General features: G+C 33.6%; 3 protein-coding genes across 9 annotated transcripts; 1 reads left to right on the top strand and 2 right to left on the bottom strand.

Moving 5' to 3' along the window:
• Positions 1–262: 262 nt before the first annotated feature.
• Positions 263–2,877, bottom strand: LOC114381267 (ankyrin repeat-containing protein BDA1-like). The gene is made up of 2 exons (XM_028340487.1): positions 2,108–2,877; positions 263–1,312 (listed from the first exon to the last, which is right to left on the bottom strand). The coding sequence occupies exons 1-2, from the start codon at positions 2,714–2,716 to the stop codon at positions 509–511; spliced, it is 1,413 nt and encodes a 470-aa protein (XP_028196288.1). The 5' UTR covers positions 2,717–2,877; the 3' UTR covers positions 263–508.
• An 875-nt stretch (positions 2,878–3,752) lies between these two features.
• LOC114381468 (zinc finger HIT domain-containing protein 3-like) lies at positions 3,753–6,651 on the top strand. 4 transcript variants are annotated; one of them, XM_028340728.1, is made up of 8 exons: positions 3,753–3,876; positions 4,014–4,106; positions 4,210–4,241; positions 4,561–4,602; positions 5,667–5,753; positions 5,868–5,956; positions 6,128–6,178; positions 6,315–6,651. In XM_028340728.1, exons 2-8 carry the CDS (start codon positions 4,033–4,035, stop codon positions 6,336–6,338), a joined length of 399 nt encoding a protein of 132 aa, XP_028196529.1. In that variant the 5' UTR covers positions 3,753–3,876; positions 4,014–4,032; the 3' UTR covers positions 6,339–6,651. The 4 variants fall into 4 exon arrangements, with proteins under 4 accessions (XP_028196529.1, XP_028196531.1, XP_028196532.1 ...); XM_028340730.1 differs by having other exon boundaries at positions 3,970–4,106; XM_028340731.1 differs by lacking the exon at positions 6,315–6,651 and having other exon boundaries at positions 6,045–6,171.
• Positions 6,652–9,418: 2,767 nt separating this feature from the next.
• Positions 9,419–15,183, bottom strand: LOC114382258 (transcription factor PIF1-like). Of its 4 annotated transcripts, none has more exons than XR_003660227.1 (10): positions 14,898–15,183; positions 14,644–14,733; positions 13,841–14,576; positions 11,985–12,083; positions 11,832–11,897; positions 11,635–11,700; positions 10,813–11,208; positions 10,121–10,193; positions 9,880–9,992; positions 9,419–9,803 (listed from the first exon to the last, which is right to left on the bottom strand). XR_003660227.1 is itself a non-coding variant. In XM_028341543.1 (9 exons), the coding sequence occupies exons 2-9, from the start codon at positions 14,724–14,726 to the stop codon at positions 9,982–9,984; spliced, it is 1,530 nt and encodes a 509-aa protein (XP_028197344.1). In that variant the 5' UTR covers positions 14,727–14,733; positions 14,898–15,183; the 3' UTR covers positions 9,419–9,981. The 4 variants fall into 4 exon arrangements, 2 of the variants coding, with proteins under 2 accessions (XP_028197344.1, XP_028197345.1); XR_003660228.1 differs by having other exon boundaries at positions 9,916–9,992; XM_028341543.1 differs by having other exon boundaries at positions 9,419–9,992.
• Positions 15,184–16,571: the final 1,388 nt, after the last annotated feature.

Raw genomic sequence — 16,571 nt, 5'->3', positions numbered from 1 at the left:
AATCCGGATACTGTTCTAGTTGTTTCTCGTTTAATGAGCTCCTTCTTCACTGTGATGATGGTGTGCTTTTGAGATAGACTCGTCTTTTTCAAATTTGATAGGGTGTGTTTGGTTTGGACACTTAAACTTAGGTTCACCCCTCGCCGAAAATTAAACATGCTTGTGTGGCAAATTATTTTTTCAGTTGAGTTAAATGTGACTTTCACTCAAACTGAGATTTACTCCAAAGCTATTTCTCTCGTTTTTCTGTTGACAGTAGTGGTTGAATAATAAGCATGCTTAATTACATACAAACTGTTCGCTGCAGTTGAAATTATTTTAACACATAATTTTTTTAGATTCCATGTGATGATTATATCCAATCACAATTATTTTATCTTAGTTGTTGTCACAATCCTATTTCTCTAACTAACAACTGGATATGCAAGAATTATTATTTTATATTGCAAACTTCAAAGGGGTAATTGTAATTCTCATTCACTGGACTAACTCTCGCGAGCAATGACTTTTAGCTCTGCAGCAGCTTCTGCTTCTTCCACTTCTTTACATACTTCTTTACCCACAAGAACAAGTTAACCCCATGAACCAAAACAGCCACTAGAAGCATGATCACCCAAACTATGGACAAAGGAATTCCCATCCTATTAACTTTATCAACAATGTGATCAGGGGTGACCAAGCTCTGTGCCCAAAAGTATGTGAGTCCCATGAATGTGAGTGCCAAAGTCATACCCATGGTCAAGATCCACATCATGAGCTTGTTCTCAAGGCGAAAACCGCTTATGAGAAGCAGCACCACAGCAAGAGAGGAGAAGAAAGAGGTGGTGTTGAAGGTCATGAATTTCAGAAACCCATGTGGCCAATCATATGCTAAAACTGCAGTGCCTGCTTTACAAATGCCATAAGTAGTGCAGTTGTGTCCACCAGTTATTGTATCTTCTTGCCAAACCCCACCTGGTGGACTTATTGCTGACTGAAAAGTCATGGTGGCAATTACAGTGGCTACTACCATCAATGTTCCTCTTTTCTCTTCTATCCAATTACTTTGGTATTGTAAGTATTTTAACCATAATGTTTCCCACATCTTGCTTCTCTTGGATTGATTTGATGGTTGAGTAGCTATTCTTGGTGATGGTGACCCTTGTTGTGCAGTGCCAGTTTGAACTTCAGCTTCAAGTAGCATCTTTTCAATTTTTAGGCTTATAAAATCTCTTGGACAGCGCTCCAACATCTCCAAAGCTGTCAAACCTGCCTTGTTTAAAGCACTAATCGCTGTTCTCATTTCAGGTAGCATAAGTAGGTGTTTTATGGTCTGCAAAATAATAGAAAAACGAATTACTATTGTTTCCCACAACACTAACACTATTCAAACAATTAGTGTGTTAGGAATAACTTCATGCGGAGAAAAAATCAATTAACTTTTCACAGTGAAGGTAAAGTAACAAATAGTTACTTCTTCCAGACACACTATAGAAATATTGCATTTCGAGCATCACCAATGGTACAAGGTAGAAATGTAGAATGGCTTAACTCACTTTTTGTAAGCCTAAAAATGCCACATAGGATTTAAGAATTTTAGCAAAAATTCTCTCAAATGGTGCAATCCTTAAGAGCTAAAAATGAATGGTACAGGGTAGATATGTAGAATTGCTTAACTCATTTTTTGTAGGCCTTAAAATGCCACATAGGATTTAAGAATTTTAACAAAATTTCTCTCTAATGGTGCAATCCTTAAGAACGAAAAATGGATCCCGTAGTTGTCTCACAATTAAGAACGGTTAAGGACCATTATTCGTATAAGCAACTGTTCTAAGAACTGCCACATGCTTCGATTACAAAACTGCATAAGAACTAGTTCTTAAGTTTAAGTATATCCCATAAGCAATTTCCATCAGAGATACTCTTATAGTCTCAAATCATGTTTCACTTGAATTACTACTTAAAGCGAGAAGTCTACAATCTTGGAAAGTTAGAAAACACTAGTGAGACACTTGGAAGTTCTTATTTGAAGTTATGAAAGTAGTTTAAACTCTTATATTATATGATAAGAATTTATTGAATTTAATTAAACTATTTATCTATACACTTCATAAATACTAAATATTACCTTAATTTGTTTGAGCCTCACTGCTAAATGCAGAACTGTGTCACCCTCTTTGTCTTTGGCAAGCAGGAACTGTTGTTGGTTCCTTGTTGCTGATTGCACAAGGAATATCAAGGCCTCCAAATGATTATACCTAACACACAAGTGCAAAACAGAACCATCATCAATAGTGTTCTGTTGAATTGAGCCTGGTCTGGCTCTGGTCAACTCCTTAATAACTCCAGTGTGTCCTCTCATCACAGCCAAGTGGAGAGGAAGCATTTCATCTTTGTCCATAGCCAAGCAAACATCAGGGTTTGTATGCAAAAGAGCTTTCACAACCTCAGTGTGCCCTTCAGCACAAGCCAAATGAAGAGGGGAACGTCTTTCAGAGTCAACTTCACTTGCTAGACTTGGTTTCCTTTTAAGAAGTGCCTCACAGAATTCCAAATGTCCTAGCAAAGAGGCTATGTGTAATGGGGTTTCACTGAATGGAGAGAGTGAAACTCTATGCAGAATCAGAGGGTTCCTTTGGATCAGGGTGTTTAAGGTACTTACAGAGCCATTTAGTGATGCTTCATAGAGTGTTGTTATTGTGTCATTCTCTAGAGTTGGAGATACCACAACCTCCATTGTTGGAACTGCCACTAATCAAATCAATTGATATTGATACTTGGATCTTTTTATCATCCAATCAAATAGCTTAGAAGAAAAAGAGAATAGCAAGATAATCAAACAAAAATTTGGCTGATAGCAGCATCGTGTTTTTCTTGGAGCATTATGGATATGGTCAAAAATGGCATGTATGACTTTTTTGGGGGAAAATTCAAAAATATTAGGTTCGGGATTCGTTGACTTAAACATGTTCATACCATGCCATTTTTTGCCATCGCGTGTCAGGCAATTGCGTTAATATCTATCATATAGAATTTGCTAATCTACACGTTTTTTTAATTGGAATACGTCAGTAGACTATTGATAATCTCTACTCTTTATTTATAATTTGTTAACATATTTTAACTAAAAATAAATGTGTGTATATTAGCAAAACTCATAAGTATTTATTAAAATATACATGCTTGTTTTTAGTTTGTAGCATCTTAGAAAACGGTGTATTTTTTAAGATAATATTTAATTATAATTTAGTAACATATTTATCCATTATTTTCTTGTAATTTTATGGTTCCAAAGAATAAGTCACCTTTAACGGTTAGCTTACGAGAGAATGAAAGATGAGAGTAAAGAGGAATTTTATCTCTCTATATATACATATATAATTTTTTCGGTGATGATTTTAATCAATAAGCTTTTACTTCCTAAAATGTTTGGTCTAGGCTTGATGTTGGTTAAATCATAGACTCTTATTTGACTTGATCTGATCCCACCCATATGCAAATCAAAAGGAAATAAGAGAAAAAATATTGGAATAATTGATCAATTTAGTTCATGGATTTGTATCTTATTTTTATTTTAGTTCTATAAATTTTCTTTATGATTTTATTTAAGTCTATGAAATTAACCTATTTTTTTCTCATTTTAAACGCAAACAAATGGATCAAATATTTATTGTACGAAAAAAATATTAAACATGCAAAAATAAATTATACGAAAATACCAATATAATATATAGAATATATCATTATCTTTGGTAAGACAATTGGCATGCAAAAGAGGGATCCAGATAAACAAATTATACCCTAAAGAGTTGCTAAACCCAAGCTGTGGGTTGAGGCATTGAGCAGAGCCTCCCAAACCAATGACTTTGGCCGACGGCGCTACCTTCTGAATTTCCTGTAATTATTATTTATATACATTGCACCCGCCGATTGATAACATAACTTCTTTGTTTTCTTTTTTCCATTCAAATTCTGTTCTATGCGTTTCAGTTTTTATATAAAAGAAGATTAAAGCGTAAGTGCTTCTGTTTCAGAGACCCTTTTGGCTTCACGATGGGTCCTCGACAGTGCCAAGTCTGCAACCAAGCTCAGTCCAAATACAAGTGCCCTTCATGTTACTTACCTTAGTAAGCAATAAATATCTCTTTTTTTTTTTCCCCTTTATTGTTGTTGTTGTTGTTGTTATTTTTATTTTTTTGAAATTTGTTGTGTTGTTCCTTCTGCTTTCAGTTGTTCTCTGGTCTGTTTCAAGAAACACAAAGGTATGACGCTGGTCGGTGCCATTTAATTTTTGTGCTCCTCGTGTTTTTGGTTTGCATGTTTTGTGTTTCATGTAATGCTGCTAAAGGTTTCCAGTGAAAGGAATGGAAAATATTTTATCTTCTTGTGCTGCTTGAGCAATGAAACTTGCATGGTTCTTTACCATTGAATTTTACCCATCAAAATTGGGAGCTATTTCATATTAGCTTGTTCGTGGGGAAATTGAAATTTTCACCATGGAGCCATGATACCTATGGCCATTGACCTTTGTTGGAATTTCCTGATTGATTCTTGAATGACAGACATTCTTCAATTTTGCAGAATCTCCATGCGTCAAGCCACAGCCTTCAGAGACCAAAGCAAGTAAGAGTTTCATTTACCTCCATAATTACTTTGGTGTGGTAGTGTTATCGGTGAACTAATAATAGAAGCTCACCACGCAACACTCACACGCACAGTGCACAGCGGAAATGGAATATACAGAGAGAAACAAAACTAAAATTGTTTTTCACACTCACATTCATAACAGAGAAAGAGATTACTTCACAAACTAATAAACTTGATCTTTCACTACTCACATGATATCAACTACGTACAACCTGTGGCCTTTTATAGGCATATGACATGCAAAATATAATATAATAAACACTATGCTAAGTGTCCCTTAAGAGATAATGTAGTTACACTTATAGTAACTACCTAAGCACCCACCAAGTATTCTGAAACCGTGGAATTACTCTCTTTACACCACGTAATAACCAAGTAACAAAATCTTAACACCTAGCAAGTAACGGAACGGTGTATTTCTAACTCAACCATCTAATTGCAAATCAAAGATTGTGCTGTCAATACATGGTGCAGTAAGAAAACATCTTGCTTGATTAAAATTAACTGACAGGTAGTCTGCACAATTTTTTATTTTCTTCGTGGATTTTGTAGTTTTATATTGATAGGTTCATGTCATTTCATTACATCATTTCAGATGAGGGTTCTCTTTTCCTTTATCTCCTTATCTGCCTCATCGATTGTACATACTGAACTGAAGGGCATCCTTGTGCTGTAACACTCATGAGAAGCATGGAGTTTAGGGAAAGTTTTAAAACCCACCATAACGGTCCATGCTAGGCAGCCTTTTCTTGTATTAGCAAGAGGCTGATTCCACGATAACCTTCCCTTTTATCTGCAGAACTATTATGCAAAAGTTTCAGTTTTACATTTGTCCGAACTCTGAAACTTAACTAGCTTGTACTCATCAAGTACATATATGCAGTTTTACACATCTTGTACTTTTATGTCGAACTAAAGCAATCAACAATGTTTAAGTATGAAATAAACTTGTGGCTTTTGGAAACTAGTGTCCATGTAATAATACGTTGCTCTTAAGCACTTTGGGGATCTAATTTTAATGTTTCCCTATTGTTCATCAGCTGCTGTTTCAGAATCATTTGTAGAAAAGCCATTTGTTGCTGATGAATCAAGTGAGGTGTTGCAAAATTTCCAACTGGAGGCCATAGGTATCTTTTGTATGTATATAAGAATGCCCTACATGCAGGATCACAGTGCAGAGATTCCAGTGGTGGAACCATGATATTGGTTAATTTTTTAGAATGATTGTATTTTTGCTGCAGCCTCTTCCAGTGAGATTCGTGATGCTTTGAATGATGAAGCCCTTCAAGAACTAATTTGCCGTATTGATGGTTCCTCAAATGCAGAGAATGTAATAGTTTTTTGTCTTTTCTTTTTTTCCCATCACTCACTATCTTTTCTAAATTTTTTCATCTCGCTTGTATGTTTTGGTTTTTTAGCAGCTTGCCTAGCAACCGGACACTGTCATTTATTTATTATTACTAGTTTTAATACTCACCGAGCAAATGCGTTTCTCTGTCAGGAGCTTGATAAAGCTATGGCAGAGGAGGCCTTTTGCTTGTTCACTGACAAGGTAATGCTATATGTTGCTTCTGATGTGCATTCTCCCCCACTGCATGTGATACCTTTATAGGGTTGAATCACATTGGATAAATTCAAGTTGTCAAGTACCTTAAGCCTTGTTTTTCCTTTGTTCCATTGGTTTCCAGATTTTATCAACCATCAACCCCTAATTGCAAGCAATGGTTACTGAAACAAGAGTTTGTTGAATATGAAAGGAACAGCAGATAAGCCTCCAAATTTTTGTAGGATTTGGTTATTATTTCTTTTTCATCTGTACAGCTTTGCCCTGTGATTCAGCTTTTGATGTATGATAAATTTTGTATCTTCATTGAGGCATTGTATTGGTAACAATTGATTTTGATGCTTAGATAGTAAACCTCAAATCTGTGAAGTGTTTCCTTTGGCTCTCTTGATGAGAACTGAGAAGAAGTCTCGTTACATTTTTCATTTAAATGGATGAGAAGTCATACAGTGTGCGGATAACAGTTACGTAACTATTTTTCATTGTCTTGAAAAGTGAGAAAATCCCATTGAACGAGGTTTCATTGGGGAACCAAACACACTGGTGCATTGGTGTTTGTATTGATAATGACATATGATACGTGAACCAACTTGGTTATTCAATTATTGGACATAGAGAAAAAAGATAAAGTAATGCTAAATGCAATTGTTACAAGTTTTCAACACATCAATCAAATTTAATTGCACTTTTAAATTATAAAGCTTTAAAACCATCTATATTTTAATAGTTTTCAACAAAACTTTCTATATTAATTTTAAACTATTTTTAAAGTTATTTATTAATTTACTAATTATTAATAATTTTAAGTCATTGAATGAACATAAGCTTCAGTTATTTTCTTTATTATTATTATTATAGACAATTTACGCAAATTTTGTTTTTGATAATATTAGTACTTATGGCTAATTTTAAATATTAATAATGCTTTTAATACAAGATTTGTATAGATTGGCTAATTTTTATAACATATTTTCTCATTTTGTATAGAAAATTTTTATACAATATAACTTAAAATTGCAAATTTTTCTTGCTTGTGGATTTTTCTTGAAAGCTTTTTATGCAAATTCTTCTTTATAAATTTTATAATTTTCTTACCAACTTTTCTTCAAATTATGCTATGGTTTTGGCAAAAATATGATTAAATTTGTTGAAAAATCCATTGAGTTTTAAAGTATTTTCTATGTATTTTCCTACAAATTGTTTTGAATAGAATATCTTAATTTTTCTTGCAGTTTATTTTTTAAAAAATAATTTAAACATAAGTTGTCTACTCATTTTTTTTTTAATTTAGTAGCATAAAGGATTAAAAAAGTCCTATAAAAACTGAAGAGTGTTATTTGTAGAGTAAGAAATACAAATATCATAAAAGTAACTAATTAAAAAATAATTAATATTTACAAAAAATAATTAAAAAATTTAAAAATACTTATAAGAGATAATATTATAAAAAATAATACATTTAATTTATATATTAAAAAATTAATTATTTGGATCCTTCCAAATTGATTGGTAAGCTCCGCCACTAATATATAAAAATAATGATGTTGTGTTACTAGTGAGTATTTGGGGACAAGATAGTATAGTATGCATGCACAAAATTAAAAGACATTGAACGCAGAGACCTCTAGCTAAAAGCATGTAACGTTAACACTTCTTCCCAGTTCTTTTCTCCAATTGAAAGCTCTGCGTGCATGCATTGATTAATTTAATTTCAGTGACACAACACAACAAAACAATTCATGCAAGACAAATGATTAATGATTAATGATTAATGATTAGGTACCTTTGTACCCCGGTCGGAGAGAGTGAAAAAGAGAGCCTTCTTAGAATGGGAGGCGATAAAACGATCCCACACAATGTCGTTTTCTGCGGCAGAAACAAAGGCCTTTGAAACGAGGGAAAGGCCGCATGCATCCATGGGAGTGGTAGTGGCGTGCAACACTATTTTTGCAACTATGAATTGAAGCTCTCCTTTTAGGGTTTATTAGGGTGTTTTATCGCCATCATATTGGTGCAGACTATAAGATGTTGTTTAAAGGAATTGAGTTTATGGTTATTGGGACGAACGATTTGTTGACGTTTATAAAGAATAATTATATTGTTATATTAAATACCAAACATATATAGAAAAGGTAAAGTAATTTAAATATAAAAGATATAATATGAATCAGAAAAAGATTCTTAGTTTAGAATCAATTGTTTTAGTTCAAAAATGGCAAAAAGTAAAAACAATCAATCGTGGAACATGATAATTGATTCTAAATTTTGAACAATCGATTGTTGAAAAATAGTTGATTATCTTGCACTTTATTTATTCTTTTCTTCTTCTATTTTTTCCATATTTTTCTTAGATGTTTGGTTGGGAAGAAATTTAGTTTCTTAAGAATCTTAATTTTTTTTTATCTTTGGTATCCATTTTAAAAAATTAATATTCTTAGAAAATGTTTTTTAAATAATTTCTACAAAAAATTTCCTATGAAAAAGTGAGAACCTTACTTTTTTAAATTTGATTTTTTTTTTATTATAGTAAAAATATCATATTACTTTTTTGAAGAAAACATAATTGTAGGATTCATGATTTCAGAATATGAATTTTTTTTCCCCTACCAAACACCTCCCTTAAACTAAACACCCCTACATCTGCTCTATTTTTTACTCATTTACATTCCCTATATTTCTCTCTTTCATCTTTCTTAACAAAGACACCTAATTGACTCAAGTCAAGATATAAGAAATATCCACAAAACCCTGGTACTTTAAACTGATTGTTGAATGGGTTGTCCATTGCGTATGCCTCAAGAAAAATGTTCAGTACATACTTATTTTCTTTTCTCTCTTTCTCACAATATCACTTATCACCTTTTTTTTTTCATCTTTCTCTTCCTTCTACCCCATATTCTCCAAAATGAAGTTAACGTTAGTCATAATTAATGCTTGGTATACCTCTTAGATATTTTTAAATTTTAATTATTTTTGTACCAACATATTATAACATTACAATAAGTCAATAATTAAACATGTTGTTTAATTATATTTAAAATAAAATTCAATTTATAACAGTTTTTATTTTAATTTTGTTATATATTAGTCACAGCGCATAATATAAATTTTAGAATTTATTGTGTTCACCAAGTATTCATCATTGTGTTGTATTCTTGTTTGGTTAGCATACGTGCTTCGCCGGGAAGAATAGTGCCAAGATTCATGTAAATGAGGGACTGTTTCACCTTTTTTTTTTTCTTTATAAATAATCACCATCCATATTTTACTGTTATAATATCTAGCAGTAAAAAAATGATAGTACAACTGCAAATAATAGGGAGCAGAACATGAATCTGAATCCAGTCCAAGACTAAACAGAAAGGATCTTCTACGTTTATTGTAGACTGTATAAAGAACTGCACTTGCCACATAACAAATAATCTCTAAAATAGTATGAACTTTTTAAAGTGGGGTAAAAAGTGCTGGGCAAAAGAAAGGGGACAGAAATACTGCGAGGGTGGAAATAATTTACATGTTAGCTTGCTTGTTTACTGAGAACTGCTAAAAAGCTAGTTCTCGCATATTACACCACTTAGCAGCTTTTTTGTCTAGATGCCGGAAAAAAGCTAACCTGCAAATGTGCACAAGTGATCCATTGTCAATGATAGTTATCCTTGTTTTGTGCACTATCACTAAAAATAACTTACAATCCCCTGATGATGTGAGAGTTACTGGTAGTGTACCAGCGATCCAATAGTGAGCCGCACCATTTGAATTGTCAGCGCTAGATTGTAAATATTATCAACCAATCATGTTTCGTCTGAATATCAAGAAAAAAATGGATATACCTTAGGTCATTATTACATTACTGGCTTATAAGCAAGAATAAATACAAATAGCTAACATATTAAGTACGAAAAAAACTAGTAGACTACAATGGCACTTTACCTGACTGATGCTTTTCTGGATTCTCTTGACCTCTACTGCTACTAGGCTTGCTGACATTTTGTTGGTTCATTGTCTGATACCACATATGCAAATGGACTTCATAAATGTTTGCATCTTTGTGCCATTTTTTAAAAATAAATTACAAATAAAAATAAAGAGAAACACTAACAATATGTTTGATTCCCTTCTCTCTTCATAAAAAAAAATAAAACTGTTTTCTAAAACAACTCTAACAATAAATTTCTTATCTCAAATCTGTTAAGTTTTGAAAATTGTTTCCAAGACTAGTATTTTAAAAACAAAAACAACAGAAACAGCATGAAGATGTTTTCTCATCCTCTGGTTTTGCTTTCTTCAAGTTCCTTTGTTCAACTGCTCAGAAGACATTTTTTAGAAGAAAGAAATATGCTCAAGGGACACACACTTTCAAATATGATGAGCGGACAAACAAAATTTGGAGAGCATAATACTGTTTTTAAAAGATAATAAACAAACAAGGCCGGGGTATCAATCCAAAACACGAGTTTTTTGTCAAAAAATCGGGATTCAAAACAGAAATAAAGTCATTTTTTTCACAATTTACCCTGTTAGTGATGTGCCTTGGAAACTTGCCGGTGCATATCATCTCAAGAAGGGCATTACGATGATGCACCGAAGATATGTAATGGTGGACTGGAATACGATAAATTTACCTGCATTAATTGTAACTGTGCCTGTTGGAGACCGAGGTACTGTTGATAAGGATCAGTGAAGTTTGGGATACGTGATTGATCTGGATCTAGTGTACCAAGTGAGTTAAGCATATTATTATCTGGGTGATTTGCTCCTTGCATTCTGGATGAATCGGGTGCAGCAACATGGGGCATATGGAAAGGAGGCATAGGAAACCTTGGTCCCAAATGAACAGCCGCAGTTGCTGCTGGCAAAGTCGAACTAGCTAACATATTGGTAAATGGCATTACTGGTCTGTTCATTCCCATTCCCATTTCCATGCCCATCCCCATCCCAATCCCCATTCCCATTGGTGGCATATACTGCTGTATTCCAGGAAACATCATAGGTACCATGCCATATCCCATGGACATCATCTGCATACATAAATTGTATTATGTTCTTGTTACAAATGATAGTATATTACCATGATAGTATATGGGTCATAAATTGAGTCACAAACTCACAATTGTAGAACATACGAACACTTTAATAAATATTACTAAAAGCTTTCATCTAAATAACATTATGCCAAATACAACTTCTTTGGCTCCGTCACCCTGCCTCTTTCACTTGAAGGAATTGGAGTTTCCTCTAAAGAAAACTTTTCAATAAGAATATAACAGCAATTACTTGTTTTGCCATCATTATTTTTCTTGCCTTTCCTCCTTAAACCTTTTTAAGGCTCGAAGGCATTTTATAAATTATGGATGCAGATAAATCAAATCATATTCAAGTAGATTGCTCGATTAATGTACTCAATTGCTTGGTTACAAAACAATTTGTTTATATAAAAGGTTTACCTGCACTTGTAATTGCAGTGACTTCAAGTACTCAATTGCTTCATCCAGCATTGAAGCTTTGTCAGACTATCAAATTCAGAAAAGGAATCAAAATTAGAAAGAGCTACGAGGAAGGAAGTAAAATCCAGAATACTCTCAAGCATAATAAATTAAAACAAAAAAGGTACTGAAAAATTTAATAATTCTGTTGACCTGACCTTGTTGCACCTAGGTATAAGTTCTTGCAAAGCTTTCATCTTTTCATTAATTCTATCTCGACGGCGCTGCAGGAAAATACAATATGAAAATTTCTTTAAATGAGAAAAACAGCATAAAATTGATGGACCCATGAAAGTTATGTAAATACAGACCCTCTCAGAGAGATTATGGACTTCTGCAGCACGAGATCTCTTTGTAGATGTAGAACCATGAACTTGCTTTTTAGCTTCGGGAGATTCAAAATCAACATCCTTTTTGCAGTGAGACCAATGGAGATAAGAATACAGAATTAGCATAAAACATAAATGTATACAGATTGAAAAATATAGAAAAAAGACAACAAATATGTCATTATCTTATAAACTGTTTGATCCTTCTCATCTGTTCCAAGTTCCAACGTATATGTCAAGTAGTCTGTTTCCATGGGAAGCCACCAACTTATAATCTTGTGTACAAAGTCTCATTCCCCCTTGCTTTTGGCAAATTAAAGCTATCACAACTTAAACCCAAGATTCTACCTATTTCCCTGCCCCATCAAACTTCACAACTAAGTCCAAGTCTTTCTTTTAGTCATTATATAGGCATTTTACCATGGAAAATAATTGGCCAAAATAATAATTGAGTTGGAAAATGTTTGATAGACACTCAATGTTCCAATATGTTATCCAACACCTAAAGAGAAAAAATATAGGTATGATAGAGCTTATGATATAAGTAATGATACACAAACACTTCATCATTTTAAACATATCTTCAACACCTCTCATTTCTTTCTATCTCTCTCTTTTTATTACATCATAAATCTTATTTTACTTATATTTTTTTTTCTCTTTTTTCACTCTCTCTCTAGGTGTTAAGTAACACAATGGGTGTCCATGTAACATTTTTCTTATGATATGTGAAGATAGAGAGAAATGAGAAATGTTAGTGGAGTATTTAAAATAAAGAATGATTTGTATATAATTACTATTTTTCAAAAATATAAGTCAGGAATGGAGAACTAGTAATCATCTTACACCATCAATAAAAGGTTCATGTTTAATTATCACCTGATACACACATAAGCATATCCAATAACAGCATCTGTATTACATTTGGAGATAACTTAAATATATATTAATCTATCACAAACTCGAACAAACAATACATAATAACTAAAGCACGAGCCTATTAAACAGTTTGTTGAAGGGAGTTGTTATAGGTTTTCATTTTAGAGTGTGGAAAATGATTCACCTCCTCACTAGATCAATCTATATAGTATATAATATATATAACAACAACACGTTTTTCACACGTCTGGTTTTATTTTTTACCTAACTTTCCCGCGTAACTGTTATGCAATGCAAGCATAGAGATTTTGACCAAACCCACGCCCAGTCAACATCATGACAGCTTAAGTCCTTTGTATATATTTTGACATCCATAACTTCATAATTTCTTTGGGTCAGTTATCAAAATATCAAATAAGCCAATCAATTTATGATACACAAACATTATGTTATTTTAAACCCAACACAGACCCTTCTCATTTCTCATTATTTTTATTTTCTTAACACATCATGCATAAATTATAATTTTTTTTCTTTTTTTCTTCTCTGTGTTCATCCAACATTTTCCTAAACTTATATACAGGCTATACAGTAAAATTGCAAACATGTGCACATGAGTCACTCCCGTCCATCAAATCCAATCCACCATGCTCCTTGGTTAGAAGGTCTTGAATCTTCCAATATAGACGTGGCATCACCGTATGCAACCGCGTCGCGTTTAAGGGTTTCGATAGAGAAACGACACCAAGGACATGTCCACTCACCGAAAGTTAGATGATTGAGAAATTAAGACATAGACGTTGAATTGAATGCAAGGGAGTGTGCTCATGTAAACACGTCACTCCCCCGGTGCACGATAGCCAACACCAACTCATATGGAACGTGTTGTGAGTGTGATACATAGCGTGAAACCAAAAATAAATAAAATATGAACTGAGTCGACTCAGTGACTCACTCACCTCGCTCTGAAACTCCGATTCCTCATGTTCCCTTCCCTTCCTCTTCCGGTCCGCCATCGGTTCTCTCTCGACCGGTTCGGCACTCCCGCTCGAATCGCCAGGCGATGACGTCACCGTCACGTCGCACGTCGCCGTCTCTCTCCCGCCGTCCGACACCGCGGTTTTGCCGGCGGCGGCTCTGGCGCGGCCGGTTTCCGCGTGCTCCGCCGTCGCGACCGGCGTTTCGCAAGAATCCACCACCGTCGGCTGCGCCGCCGCGGCCGCCTTCGAGCTCGACGACGCATTGCCGTGCTTCGTGAAGTGCGCGAAATTGTGTATCCTGCTCGGCGCATGCTCCGGCCGCCTCGGCGGCGGAATCGGAGGTCGAGGAGCCGGATGCCAGAGCTCTGTCGTGCGAAAGGAGGACTGCACGGCGGCGCTGCCGCGATTCTGGCTCGCGGTGGCGTTTGGCGGCGGGTAGAAGATGTCGGCGCCGAAATCGTGGTGATCGAAGGGTGGAGGATCTTCGTGGATTGGATAGTGCAGCCACGCCGCCATTTCGTCTTCTTGCATGAACAAGTGTTGGCTATTATTGTAGTTTTCTGCTTCAGATGATCGAATCTCCCTCGCCGAAATGGCGCCGTCGCCGCCGTTGGCCTCCGGCGGCTGCGGCGGCTTTCTGAAGGGTCGTTGGTTCTGGCTTTGCATCACGACCTGGCCGTTTTGCCATAACAGTTCCATGATCTCGTCGTTTTGCCTGTTTTAATTGTCGTCGCTTTCAGGAAAAACAAAAAAATTGAAAATAATAGTGAAGAGAGAGTTACGTGGAGGGTTTCTTTGAGACGGGAATTGAGAATTCTAAGTCGTCGTCCATTTGGGTTTCGAAATCTGGAACACAGTGATTCATTTTACCGCTGTTCATGATTTCAATGACAAAAAAAAAAAAAAAAAATCAGTAATAAAATTTATGAGAAAATTAAAATATAAAAAAAAAGAGAGAAGAAAATTGAATAATTCATGAGGAATATGAAGAGGGATTTGTTAATAGGAAGTGAAGATGCAAAGGTGGATGACTTACTACTATTGCAGCAGAGGAGCATAGTGAGTGAAGATTTCTTTCTTCAAAACTTGATTTTTTTTTTTGTGGAGAATCCATCACTCTTTGAAATGAATTGGTATATTATTAGGAAGAAAAATATCTTCTTTGAATTTATTGAAGTTATAGTAAAAAATAGTAGTAATGTATAAGATGATAGGGCAGAGTAATTGGTGTGGTGTGTTGGTGTTATGGCTGAGGGATGAAGAAAGATAAGGTGTCTCTCCGACTCCGAATAATGGGAAGAAGCTAAAGGACGAAAGCGATTTTTGACGGTTTGCATTAATTCTACTTTCCTTCTTCTTCTTTTTTTTTTTTTTTTTTTCCATTAAAAAACAGTCAATGATCCTGCTAAAGAAAATAAATAAATAAACAGTCCATAATTAGTCATTTTAGTTCCCTCGGCATCTATAATAGAAGTTAATTAATGACTTCTTTTAAAAAAATATTATTTTGATGTATCTTATGTGATTTTTAATTCTTTAAAATTAAAAAGAATTATTTATATAAACAATTATTATTTATATGTTGTTTAACTTTGCATTAAATATATATAAAAAAAGAAATATAATATTTAAGTTAACAATTTATTAATAGTAATATTTATTGGAAAAAAAAACAGTCAATGATTCTGTTAAAGAAAAATATCAATTCCTAACCTACCTATTCATGTTGACCTTTTTAAGAGTTAGATTCCTTCTAAGGTTTAATTAATTACTATTTCATTTATCTTTGATAAAATATTATATTTTAATTTTTAGGTAAGTAACTCTTTTTAAGTTCAATAGTCATGCATACTGATAATGTAATAATTTTTAAAATAGTTATTATAAAAGTTAATAAAATTATTTTATTAGTTAAAATATAAAAACTAAAACATAAAGCTCTTGAAATATAAATACTAAGAAAATGATACTGTTATAGACATCAAATAATTAATCAAATCTAGAACAAAGTTGTTAATATATCTTGTTATCGTCTTCGAACATTTAGTTCTTTCTGTCCGAGTAGTCAACAAAGTGTTTTTTTTTTTTATTGATTGGTTTGAATCTCTTAGATTGCTACTTAATATTCTTGATTGAGATAAAGTAACCCACTGACCCTTAAAACCTTCGACTAATTAACAAATGAACCATAACATCTGACAAATTATCCATTGTAATAATCAAATATAAACCCTTCATAATCACAAGCATTGTTTAAACATACTTTTGTGTTGAACTTGCTAATTTAATGCAATGTCTTGGATATGAGAATTGATTCTGGAGTGCGTCCTGTGGGGACTCGACGACTTGTTATATGTGGCCCGCCCATACTTATTCGTATATTACGTTCTTAGTTTCATCCCTCTAGTTTACATATTTCTTAATGAGCAATGTTTTCCTCCTAATATCATTTTTTATTGTAGTTATCATATCTATATCTATATATATAGGAAAAACGTTTAGCTAAATTAGTTAAATAGGATGTATGACTATTATAAATTTTTTTATATTATTTTTAATTCTTATGGATAATAAAATATTATATATAATAGTATTAGTGTATAACCAATATTTATTGGCATAAGTGGTAAAAATTGTGTGTTTTAATTAAATAGTTAAGGATTTTAAGTAAAAAAATATATTATAGTGTTTGTTTCAGAAAAAAATTTCT

This window comes from Glycine soja, chromosome 13, assembly GCF_004193775.1.
Source record: "Glycine soja cultivar W05 chromosome 13, ASM419377v2, whole genome shotgun sequence".
NCBI lineage: Eukaryota > Viridiplantae > Streptophyta > Magnoliopsida > Fabales > Fabaceae > Glycine > Glycine soja.
The sequence above is the reverse complement of the archived record's forward strand: the minus strand, read 5'-3'. Positions and strand labels throughout refer to the sequence as shown.

Bases quoted from the DNA above. Each gene is read 5' to 3' on its own strand.
- LOC114381267 (XM_028340487.1), bottom strand. From the start codon at position 2,716: ATGGAGGTTGTGGTATCTCCAACTCTAGAGAATGACACAATAACAACA. The intron at 1,313-2,107 runs GTAATATTTAGT...ATTATTTTGCAG, and splicing joins TGAGGCTCAAACAAATTAAG to ACCATAAAACACCTACTTAT.
- LOC114382258 (XM_028341543.1), bottom strand. From the start codon at position 14,726: ATGAATCACTGTGTTCCAGATTTCGAAACCCAAATGGACGACGACTTA. The intron at 14,577-14,643 runs GTAACTCTCTCT...CAATTAAAACAG, and splicing joins GTCTCAAAGAAACCCTCCAC to GCAAAACGACGAGATCATGG. The intron at 12,084-13,840 runs GTGAGTGAGTCA...CACTGCAAAAAG, and splicing joins AATCGGAGTTTCAGAGCGAG to GATGTTGATTTTGAATCTCC.
- LOC114381468 (XM_028340728.1), top strand. From the start codon at position 4,033: ATGGGTCCTCGACAGTGCCAAGTCTGCAACCAAGCTCAGTCCAAATAC. The intron at 4,242-4,560 runs GTATGACGCTGG...TCAATTTTGCAG, and splicing joins CTGTTTCAAGAAACACAAAG to AATCTCCATGCGTCAAGCCA. The intron at 5,754-5,867 runs GTATCTTTTGTA...TTTTTGCTGCAG, and splicing joins TTTCCAACTGGAGGCCATAG to CCTCTTCCAGTGAGATTCGT.